Raw genomic sequence first — 12,185 nt, 5'->3', positions numbered from 1 at the left:
TGCGCAAGGGTAAACCCGAATCTAGGCGCCAAGGCTTCAGCCGTCAAGACATCCGCATACCAATGAATTTTCATATTTCCCTAGCAATGGTTTACCTTTTATTGTCCCTCGGGACCACCCCAGCGATGCCTCTAAGCAAATCTTGATCAAAAGATGCATCAACATTAAGTTCAACAAAATCCAAGGGGGGCAGGCCCAACCCCATATTTTCATGGAAACATTTGGAGAGGAAGCAATAATATAGTTAGCTGTTAGAGCATGAATCCCCATAGTAATCTAATAAGCATATTAAATTATGTCCTTGTGAACTAGTTTACACCTTTTCCACCACAAATACAAAGCAAAAATGATGATAATCTCACAAACATTCTAAAGACACATAATACACAAGGCATGGTCTGGCGAAAGAAGTAAGAACTCCAACAATCAACTTCACATGCTTTATTAATAATTTCGTCCATCCCCAACATTCTCCAAGCCTCCTTTTCTTTATGGCAAAGAAACAACAAGTGTTTTGTATCTTATGGACCAGAATAACAATAAAGACATTGGAGCAAGACTTTCAGATGTCTATTCGCAAGCATAACACGGAATGGGAGGGTGACATGCAACATACGTCAAATGAAAATTTAACCTTTGTCAGGCACAAAAGCTTCCAAATCTTACACCAAGTAGGATTAATTATGGTTTGTCACATACCATTAGTATGTCACAATTTTCTCCCATGTTGGTGATCCCATTCCACAAAATAGGTTGATTGAACCAAAAACATCCCAGTCTTTGTGTAATTCCAAGCGACAAAATCTGACATCTCGTGTTGAGGAAGATGGATAGTGTGGTCTCGTTGTGGATCAATTGACACAATGTTTGTCTGACCAGATTTTCATCCCAATTACTTTAAACAAGATCAATAAATCTGACATCCTTAGATAACAAATGACCCTTTTAGGAGTGGTAACTTTTCAATTAGCATTATTTGGGATCCAAGCATCATCCCAATATTAATATCCCGACCATTCCCAACTCGCCATATATAACCATGTTTAACAGAATTAACCCCCGCTGCACTGCTTTGCCAAGTAAACGAGGATCCTTTTTTTAACTTTCTATTCAACAAATTAACACCAGGAAAATATTTAGCTCTCAAAACAGTGGTACATATAGAATCAGAGTTCTCAAGAAGACACCGAGCCTGTTTTACCAGCATTGCCAGATTAAAGCAATGAATATCACAAAAAACCATACCTCCTTGATTTTTTGGACACATTTTTTCCGCCAATCCATACAATGCATCCTTCTCTGATTGTCCTCATCTCCGCGCAAAAAATGTGATATCGCGTCAGTAATTCTTTCACAAATCCATTTATGAAGAACGACATTGCATATGTGGGAATAGCTTGAATAACATATTTGAGACGAATTTCTTCCCTCCAGCAAATAATATTCTTTCCTTCCAACCACTGATTTTCATGATAATACGAACAATCAGATACCTAAAACAACCAGTTTATCCAAAACCATATTGGCAGGCAAAACCTAAATATCTGTCATTGGAGCCTCGGTCATGATATTTAGAGTGGTACACATTTGTTCTCTAGTTTTCACACTCATATTAGGACTAAAAAAGATGCTGGATTTATCGGCAGTCACCACTGGCTCGAAGCTGGACAATAAGTGTCCATAAGTAACTTCAAAGCCTCAACATTGTAAATATTAGTTCTCATGGGGATAACAAGTCATCGACAAAGAGAAGATTGATGATAGCGGGGGCATCTCTGCAAGCTTTCACTCCATAAATCATTTCATCCTCCTCTGCATGAGTAAAGAGAGCAGTTAGACCCTCCATACATAACAAGAAAAGATAAGGAGACAAGGGATCTCCCTACCTTAAACTTCCTGTACACTTGAAACTCTCAGTTTCTTCTATATTAAACCGAACCCCGTATTCAATAGTGGATACACATTGCATAATATAATTGACCAATTCTCCTGGAAGCCAAGTTTCAACATAATTTTCTTCAAGAAATACCACTCAAACCTATCATAAGCTTTATGTGTATCAAGTTTAATATCACACATACCATCTTTGCCTTCTCTCTTGTTCTTTGTTGTATGGAAGCACTCATAAGCCACTAAAACATTGTCCACAATCATTCTTTTGGGAACAAATGCACTTTGAGCCAGACTGATGATGTCTGGCAGAAAACCTTCAAATGAGTAGCCGCCATTTTCGTGATAATCTTGTACACCACATTACACAAATTGATTGGTCTAAATTGAGTTTACCTTCTCTGAATAATTAACCTTTTGGATCATCACAATCAAAGTATCATTCCATCCTGACAGAATAGTATGTGTATTCACCGATTGCAGAACCTCCTCAATGAGATCATTCCTTAATATGGGCCAAAATCTTTTACAAAAAATAGCATTGATTCCATCTGGTCCTGAGCTTATAAATCTCCAATAGCAGAAGAGTCTTTCGAACATCTACTGTAGAGTAAGGTGCAAGGAGGGCATCTTATAAATCTCCAATAGCAGAAGAGTCTTTCGAACATCTACTGTAGAGTAAGGTGCAAGGAGGGCATTATTGATCCCACCAAACACTCTTCTTTGAACAAGACATAAAACTTCCCGGTACAGTTGCAAAACTTCTAGGGTAAAAGGATTAGAAAATAGCTCGTCATATGATACTTCAGTTCCGTACCTTGTCGGCAAACACTCATGTCATCAAGAAGTGTTTTTACTATTCTCCTTTTTCTGGCTGTAGTTGCACTATGGAAAAATGACGTATCACGATCCCATGCATCAACCAATTTGCAGGACCTATATGAAGCTAGAAAGTTTCTTCTTGATCCAAGATGCTCATTGAGAACAAGAACTTCCTTTTGTCGTTAAATAGGCTCTGCATTCATAGGGCCACACCGTAAATTCATTACTATTTAAAAAAAATTCATTCGTCGTTTCGGTCCCTCAGAGTATCGATTCCAAGAATACAAATCAGCGTGCACCGTCTGAGTGCGCACTGCAAGAGATGGACCAACAGCCGCCATTTTGGCCTTTTCCCAAGCCGTCTTCACAATTTTCTCAATTGTCTCTTCTTTGAGCCATCTAGCTTCAACCTATTTTACACGATCCTTTAGACGAGTAAACATATTATCATCAAAATAATCATCATGCAGAAACAAAGGAAGGTGGTCAGAATGCACATGTTCCTCATTTATAACCACAACATGAGGGAATTTTCTCACACGACATGACAAAATTCTAGGTCAAGTCTTTCTGTGATATCACCTCTCTTCCAAGTAAAAGGGTCACCAACGAAACCCAAATCTTACAGACCACACTCCATGAGACAGTCATGGAAATTCTTCATCATATCATTTGGTCTCGCATTACCGCCCTCTTTTTGAGATGAGTATACAGTTTCACTAAAATCTCCTAGAACAACCCAAGGATGATCACCCTTTTTATGTAAGTTACAAATATCATCCCAAGACATATGACGTTCAGACAAAGCCGGATGACCATAAAAAACCATAGATCCCCATTGTACAACATCCTCAGGCAGGAAAAAATATATCAATAGCATGGGAAAAAACAAAGTTCAACTGGATTTTATTCACTTTATGGTAAAATAAAACAAGCCCACCGGCCCGACCATCACTATCCATTACAAACATGGAATCTCGTTTCTATTAATTGTTGTTGTATTCCCTCAAAAAAATTGTTGTTGTAAAGAGTTTTGTGTTACACTTACGGATGGTGGGATTACGGATGGAAGTTATAAAATGGTGTGGCATCATTTTGTTAGTGGGTTCCATGCAAAATTCAGGGTAACTAGTGGATGAATAATCTGTAAAGAGTGCCTCCAACCGAACCCATACTTCATACGACAAATTAATTTATTAATCCCTAACGTAAAGAATGACATCTCTTTGCACAAATGCAAGAAGCTGCTAGGAAGGATGTTGAGGGGGCCTTTGGAGTGTTCCAAGCTCATTTGGGTATTGTTCGTGGAGCCGCAAGATGTGGGATCGGAAGACAATGTCGCAGGTGATGATTTGTTGAGTAATAGTATTGCAGAACATGATTGTGGAGGATGAGGGTGAAGAGGCAGCCCACATGTATGATTTGATAAGTCCAGATTACGTGTCTGCCTCTCAGCACAAGATGCATAGCATGTTGCGAACTTTCTGAAGATGCATCATGTTGTACCACAGCTCCCTGAAAATGGAACTGAAATTCCACTTTGAGCCAAAGATTTCATTCCGGCGCCCTGTTGGTGGCGATTCAAACGTTTCACGCGTAGAGCAGTCCACGGAGAAGACATGAATGTTTTTGGGGGCTCGGGCAACGCGTTTCCTCTGTGCAAGATTTAAAGCCGGAGAGGCAGGATCGCAGGACCGAAGGACGGCAGCGTTATCAGGCAGGCAGGCCTCCATCCGTCCATCATCTGATTTCATCACTATCCGGTATCCGCACACCACCACCCCCGAACCTACCACGGACAAAATCACTGTTTTGACCTTTTATGCTAACAAATTCCCGAATTGACCTCGGTTGCAAAAAAATTCCTAATCTGACCTCTTTTGGTGACGCCAATATCTCTGGCGTCTAGGTTGCATTGGAGAAGCCAGGGACCCTGGCGTCTGGTTCCTGGCCCACACGACCCGCGACCACGTTGACCGGCTAACGTGGCAAAGGGGCCAGACACCAGGATACTTGGCGTCTGGCCCTGGTAAGGGTCCAGACGCCAGGGTCCTTGGCGTCTGGCCCTGGTAAGGGACAGTAATACATGTTTGTGTAGTTACTGCCAACCGGCCGCAATGGCAGCGATCTCCTTCTTTTGTTCGGATGAGAGGCTGACCCACAGGGCTTTGGAGCTCGAGGAGGCCGTGGCGGGTGAGATGCCGAGAGGAGATAGGGAGCGGAGGAGGTTGGATGCGGTTGTTGCTGGGCCTGGAATTTTTATAGCGGATGAATGGCAGGCCAGCCGGCGAGGTGGTTAATGGTGGGCGGCAGACGGACGGACGAGTGACGCTAGAGTATGTTTCTAGGCAACCGCACATGTTTAATGGAGGGAGGCAGACGGACGGGTTGTCGTTTGAACCCGGAGAAGGCGCGTGCACCGGTGTCGGCCGACACACCGCTTCAATGGTGGAGCGACGTGAGAGATCGCGTCCGCTCGGCGCCAACCACTTCAGACGTGGGAGAGGGTTTTGGGTCTGGACAGGTTGTCGGATGCGTGTGTGGCAGCGGTCCGGACACCAACAAAGCCTTCCCCCGCATTTGCTTCTGGATTGCGGAGAAAAAGACGTCCAACGAACGGATACAGGACCGCGTTGCAAAACACATCCAGACTGCGGTTTGGACAGATGGGACGGTTTGAGAGTCCGCATTGGAGATGCCTTTAGTACATATCCAATTGTCGAGCATGCATGATAACTTGTTTCCCTTAGTACAAAAAATACAAAAACATACATGTAAATCATAGATTGTTACCATTAGTACATAAGTCTTTAACGTGTAAATTTGGACCATGATTTAATATCAATATTTTTGGTGAAAAATACAAAATCACAGTATTGTGTAAAAAAATCAAGAAAAATTCACTGCCACTATACTCTCAGGATTAATAAATTACGGGCTCCTTTGATTCCAGGGAATTGCATAAGATGTTTGTCGGAGGATTATTATCCTTAGAATTTTTTCTGTATTGGTTGTTTAATTCATATGATTGAATTCTGTAGAAATTTTCTACCAAGCATCCACGGCAACCTATTGGAAAAAAATTCCTTCTTTTCTGTGATTCAATCGAACAAACTCAAATCATGTAGAATTTGAATGGGCATGACATTTCGTTCCTATCTTTTTCTATTTCTATGTTTTAACAACCCTGTAAATCAAATTTTCTTTTTAGAAAAACCCTGCAAATGAAATTGGCCCTACTAGTCAAAGCTTGATGGTTTTTACTAGCTTACTCATCTATTTCCAACCACTAACCGAGGGAAGTGAATTACTAACCGAGGGAAGTGAATTAGATGAGGATACTGACTCTGCATGCATGCTAGCTAGTATTGCTGCCGCATCCTAAAAGTACTACTACCACAGTACACCGCCAATTGCAAAGGCACCCAACTTTATGTCTTGCTATCACACCCTCTTATCTGATCTGATCAAAGGCTAGCTAGCTGCTACAGTGCCTGGCCGGCCTGCATGCAGTAACTACACAAACATGTATTACTGTCCCTTACCAGGGCCAAACGCCAAGGACCCTGGCGTCTGGACCCTTACCAGGACCAACGCCAAGGACCCTGGCGTCTGGCCCCTTTGCCACGTCAGCCGGTCAACGTGGTCGCGGGTCGTGCGGGCCAGGGACCAGACGTCAGGGTCCCTAGCGTCTCCAATGCAACCCAGACGTCAGGGATGTTGGCATCACCAAAAGAGGTCAGATTAGGAAATTTTTTGCAACCGAGGTCAATTCGGGAATTTGTTAGCACAAAGGGTCAAAACAGTGATTTTGTCCACCTACCTCCTACCACCAACGCGCGCATTCATGGCTGCCCTGCTGTTTCCCTCGCCCACCACGCCACGCCACGACAGCGATGACTCGCTATGCTTCCATCCCATTCCCATGATACATCATCGCCGTTCCGTCCCGTCCCGTCCACTCCGTGCTATGGTCACGCGCCGTAGGGCCGTCCTTTCGGCTAACCGCGCGCGGCCGACGGCGACGGTTAACCGTAGCCCAGGAGCACAAGCCTGATTGCAACGGCGACGGCGCCTTTCCTGCTTCATTCCCCCCAACCACTTGCTGCTATACTTGAGTGGGTCGTAATGCTTAAACCCGAAGGCTCCCTCCCTCCGTCTGAGACGCGACACAGACAGTTTCATGAAAAGCCCTTTCACCATTGATTGTCAGACAACAGCCGTCTTCAGCTACAGTTATTACACCAACAAATGAAGATCCAATTCCCTCAACAACAACAAAAAATAATGAAGATCCAAAACTTTGTCTAATGAACATATTATACAAACCCTAACAGCGGGCGCGTTTTGCCACGAACCGGTGAAATTCTTCGAAAGCGCCCAGTTTCGGTTTTCAGGCGATTCCGATTTCTACATCTTTGACAGGAACAACAGGGGAAAAATTGTAATGGATGTAATGTCGATGCCACATGATCTCCGGTGGAAAGGATATCATCTATCTGTGAGATCCTCTTAGTTGCAAGCAGCTCTCGCTTCATGGGATTCCGTCATGGAGCCACCACCGCCCATGTTGATCAGGGTGGTGAGGTGGGGGATCTCCTTCGGCACCGACGCCGTCAACACCTGCAACCAACGGAGCAAGCCACCCCAGGGTGTCATCATCAATTCAGACTGCTACTACTAACATTTACCCAGGCGGTACCGGATGAAATGATTAGGGCGGTACCTCGTGACCGTTCTCGGTGATGAGGACCTTGTCCTCGATCCTTATTCCGATGCCCCGGAACCTGTCCGGGGCCTTCTCGTTGAGTATCGGGACCGAGGGAATGTAGATCCCCGGTTCAATGGTTATTACCTGTGCACATGCCACATGCAGGACCTCTTGTCAGTGTTACAACTCAGATTTCCATGGAAGACGGATGATAATTGGGAGATGCGCTAAATTTGCTAGTGTTATGTAAAATTCGGTGCACAAAAGCCAGCTGGTGCTGATCTACTTACAACGCCTGGCTCCAAGGGTTTGTCGAAGGCGAGGCTCGTGGAGTCATGAATATCCATTCCCAAAGAATGACCTGGATGCCAAGGTGACAAAGGGTTATTAAGCTGGTCCCAAGATCCAAATCTCTTGCATCAAACGACAAATCTAATCAAGAGACAGGTAGATTCTGAGACCTATTGAGGTTGGATTCAAATAATTGTATTGGATAGATTTGCCCTTCCCTATAATTCCAAGTTCTTGGAATCCGCTTATCAACATCTTGACCTGTGATTTGGAGATTAGAGCCGTGGACTTTTTTAAATCAAGTTTTACATCTTTACATTAAAAAATTGAATTAGAACATATACTGAGGATATACCGAATGATGGTGTATCTCTCTAATGCTCGTGCCTGGTTTACAAAGCTTTATGCATTCCTTATTTGTCTCCAGTATTAAACTGTACAGTTCTTCCTGTACAATTGAGGATCAAAAAAGGTACTCGTAAGTCCAAAATTACCGCTTTTTGGGTTGGATACAAGTATATCATATAAAGAAATGAACATTGGGCATTTACCTGAGCAGCTGAAAATCTACCACAGGGCGGCCATGTCCGTGTCAGGTCACTAAGGTAGCCATGGTACTCACATCCAACATCCATGAGGACAAGATCACCCGATTTGATCTGTCAAACGACTCAAACGGCAAAAATCAACTTTACAAGAAAAGCTATCTGAGATATACGACCAAAGAAGAACTCTGCTGTACCTTCTTATCATTTCTTGAGTAATGTACAACACTGCCATTTACTCCACCACCAACTACAGGATGGAACCTAAGATAAGGAAACAAGAAGAAAAACGTAAATCAACTTAGCATGGCACCTTGCTCACTCAACAAAAGACAATAGTTCCTTAATTTATGGATCTCAACAGATCACTGCAAAATTATTCTACCAGCTATCAGCTAAGAAAAACGGATGAACACAGGGCCACACAGTCAGTGCCTCAGATGCAATCTATATAAAGCAGAAGGATAAAAACAATATACAGTGACAATATATACTTACGCCATTCTTTGGGCACCTCTCATTTTGCACTCATACTCTATTTTAGCAGCTAACTGGCTTTCCTCTCTGTGGGTCCTTGAGAGCAACATTGTCTGCAAAAGAGACTGGACAGAAAGAGAGAATTTAAGTCAGTAAACAGAAAAAGAGAAGCACTGCATGCAGCCGTGCACGTCTTTCAGACAACCGTTCTGTCACTTGTACAGTGTGTGACTTGCAAAATTGAGTCACTTCGTCTTGTCTTCTAGCTTATTGAATGCATATTTGGCAACTTGAGGTAAAATTCTAGACGTAATAATAGAACCCAAACAATTGTACAATCTGAATTGTGGGGCTAGCTAAAGGGGCAGAAAAGTAGTTGACGGATGTCTACAATAGACATTCTCAACATCGTTACCCCATTGGTGGTCTTGAAAGAAAAGTTCTCCCATTGCCAATGGTGAGCTGTCTAATCCTCTGGCAGCACAATGGACCAGTATAATCCCACAATCAGACAATCCACCATAACACTACCCTCAACCCAACCAGCAATTTCCCTGTGCTTGTAAATATATCATTCACCTAAGAGTTTGGGACCAATGTTTTTTTACTGGAATATACAAAATAATTTCTGGAAATTTTCTATCCAAGGCTGAACTTAGAGAGAGCATCAGACTCAATATCTCCTAAGAATGCGTGAAGAAAACAACAGAAGTACAACCGAAAATACCTGAGAAACAATAGATGCTGACTCCCTCATCAACTTGATTTCCGATTTTGACTTGATCCACCGCAGTTCATCAGTGTAATGCGTAAGATCTTTTACTTTATTGTTGAGTGATGCCCTGCGGAAGGCATCAAAGTTCCTATAAGAAGATGTGGATGCCTTTGCATTGTGATACACCACTTTTGATTGCTCAATCATTTCAGGAAGGATCTACATTTTAATAGAAATTGTGTCAATTGAGAAGCATTCTGTGACCAGCAACTAAGAAAGTTCTCTCTCTGATCACAAAAAGAGTGTCGCCTTGGAAATCGCCACGGTCTCCAAAATGCAACCTTGGCCAATAATTCTAATGCTAAATACTAAATTTCTTCTTAGTCTATATACTGATATCATTTACATATGTTAAATCTCAATATTCATATAGATACGATATACTCCCTCCATTCCGTAATATAGTGCGTATAGATTTTCTGAAAAGTCAAACTTTGTAAACTTTGACCAAGTTCATAGAGAAAACTATTTATATCTATAATACCACATATATAAAATATGAAACTACATCTTATGATGAATCTAATGATATGTGTTTGGCATTCTAGATGTAAATGTTTTTCTCCACAAACTTTGTCAAAGTTTGTGAGGTTTGATTTTTTAAGAAAATCTATATGCACTACATTATAGGATGGAGGGAGTATAAGTTTAATAGTTTGACTATGCACCCCCAAATGATAATATCTCTTGACTGGAGGGAGCAGTGCAGGCAGGTAGCAATTAGAAGGTAATAATTAGTGCCCAGGGGCGATGAATCAAAAACATGCGGAAACAAAACCCAAAAGCTAACCTTTTTCATCTCACTAAGTGGAAATGCTTTATCTGCCTTGAAGAAATCCACAGCTGCTTCAACTCCAGCAGTCTGACCTTCCCAAACTACATCCTGGAGACAAACCACATTCCCTAGTAAGAATGGTTTGGCTCAGTTAAAGGTATGAGAGCATGAGGTAATAGGCTAACAGGTCATCATTACCTCCTTATGTTTATCTGGCATGAACATGCATAAACCAGTTTCCTTACTTAAAACTGCTACACCACCAGGTTGTGTACAACCTGTAATGTACAGGTAATCACCATTCTGTCTGAATGAGTACGGAACTACATCAGTCATCATCTGCTGATCTGCAGATGCAATTATGGCCAAGCTCTTCTCTGGTAAAGCATCCACAAGCTTTTTTCTTCTGGATATGTACTCCTCACTTGTGATGCCTGGTGTAATCTCCTCATCAGCTAATAACTGGTTCATTGTATTACAATATTTAAGAAAGAATGAAAAGAATCACTTTGACAACCACAAAAGTAAAAAAAAAAAGTAAATGCATCAGAATTAGCACAGGGAATGTGGACTTTTATGAATGTGAAAACAATGAAGACGGGCATGTTTGGCCTAATAAGGCTTGTTCTGTAGACTGATTTTCAAAGCTATACTTAATACTTATAAGAGAAAGTAATTGATTTATCTTATAAATTCAAAGTACTTTGGGATTTTTAGGGTGAATTAGGCTTATTTCTTTAGATAATGGGGTAAATTCAGGTAAAAGAAATCCCAACCTTCCACATGTAGATAGACTTAATCTTAAAAAAAAAAACTGGCGTTCTGGCCTTAGTTTGAGCCAAGAACACCATTGAAACACCATGGCTACACTATGGTAATATCCTATTCAGAGTGTATGAAAGATGATGATAATAATGGATGTATAGAAACTCTTATAGATACTGGTTTTTGTCATAAGAGATATCATTATAATTTAATCGCGAGGCAACAAGTAATGTACAAAGTTAGTTATTAGCTAAGAGGCAACGTGTTACAACATCTGGATATGGGGGGCCACAAAAATACTGAAAGAACTAGCTATCACCTACCTTGCAAGATGAACACTAGGTAAGTACTCACATGGTCTAGCTACCAAAGTAGAGAGAGATTAAAAAGTTAGCATGGCTGTAAACTTTGAAACAACCAGCAAGTGCAGCAATAAACCAGCAAGGATTATGATAATCCCCTTTTTTCAACCTGCTTTTGCCTAATTCACCATTTGTTTAACCAGCCTTTTCTGCTTGTGCCGCTACTTTTCCACAGCAGATTATAAAAGAAGCTCAGCACAGCACAGTTCAGAAACCACACAACTGCACACTGATCCTAAAAGAGATATTACCTCAGGATGAGATTTGGGTGTTGGTTGGCCAACATCAATTATTCCCCCGGTAGTGTATGCAACACGCCTAACTATACTGTGAGAGGTAGATAACAACCGAGACGCCACCTGCATGCAGAATTCGAACAACGCCTTGAATCAGAATCCAACACTCAGAAGGTAAATAATGCTGTAAAAGGACCCGTACGAGGCGTGGGCGTTGTGTTCATGCCACCAAATTGCTCCCATTAACCAGAAGTATTAAGGATTGAATATAATTCATCAATTGAAAGAATTGATCACTTCCATGATAAAAGCGAACCTATAATTAGTGGCGATTAGAATCCAGGGAACCATGATTTGGACACTTTAAGTTCCATTCTGTTTGCGCTGCCAAGATGTGACACGTGACCCAAATTAACCAAGGACCTCATCAGAACCGAATCTCAGAACATTACTGAAAAGTATCCATTTAGCACGATGGGTTTCCGTCGGCAAGATAATCCGATTGAAACTAAGGCACTTACCTAGATAATCACCTA

General features: G+C 41.8%; 1 protein-coding gene across 2 annotated transcripts in view; it reads right to left on the bottom strand.

The window, feature by feature from the left end:
• Positions 1 to 6,891: 6,891 nt before the first annotated feature.
• LOC119307800 (intermediate cleaving peptidase 55, mitochondrial-like) overlaps positions 6,892 to 12,185 on the bottom strand; it is a 6,218-nt gene continuing 924 nt past the window's right edge. Inside the window, exons 2-13 of one of the 2 annotated variants that reach the window (XM_037583880.1) lie at positions 11,665 to 11,772; positions 10,485 to 10,748; positions 10,302 to 10,394; positions 9,464 to 9,670; positions 8,758 to 8,861; positions 8,457 to 8,523; positions 8,266 to 8,373; positions 8,070 to 8,162; positions 7,885 to 7,975; positions 7,714 to 7,784; positions 7,439 to 7,567; positions 6,892 to 7,335 (exon numbers count right to left, since the gene is read on the bottom strand). In XM_037583880.1, the coding sequence (XP_037439777.1) occupies positions 7,225 to 7,335; positions 7,439 to 7,567; positions 7,714 to 7,784; positions 7,885 to 7,975; positions 8,070 to 8,162; positions 8,266 to 8,373; positions 8,457 to 8,523; positions 8,758 to 8,861; positions 9,464 to 9,670; positions 10,302 to 10,394; positions 10,485 to 10,748; positions 11,665 to 11,772 (1,446 nt within the window). In that variant the 3' untranslated portion in view covers positions 6,892 to 7,224. Of the gene's footprint in view, positions 7,336 to 7,438; positions 7,568 to 7,713; positions 7,785 to 7,884; positions 7,976 to 8,069; positions 8,163 to 8,265; positions 8,374 to 8,456; positions 8,524 to 8,757; positions 8,862 to 9,463; positions 9,671 to 10,301; positions 10,395 to 10,484; positions 10,749 to 11,664; positions 11,773 to 12,185 lie in introns of those variants that run through there. The other variant, XM_037583881.1, reaches the window with a different exon arrangement.

This window comes from Triticum dicoccoides, chromosome 5B, assembly GCF_002162155.2.
Source record: "Triticum dicoccoides isolate Atlit2015 ecotype Zavitan chromosome 5B, WEW_v2.0, whole genome shotgun sequence".
Classification (NCBI taxonomy): Eukaryota; Viridiplantae; Streptophyta; class Magnoliopsida; order Poales; family Poaceae; genus Triticum; species Triticum dicoccoides.
The sequence above is the reverse complement of the archived record's forward strand: the minus strand, read 5'-3'. Positions and strand labels throughout refer to the sequence as shown.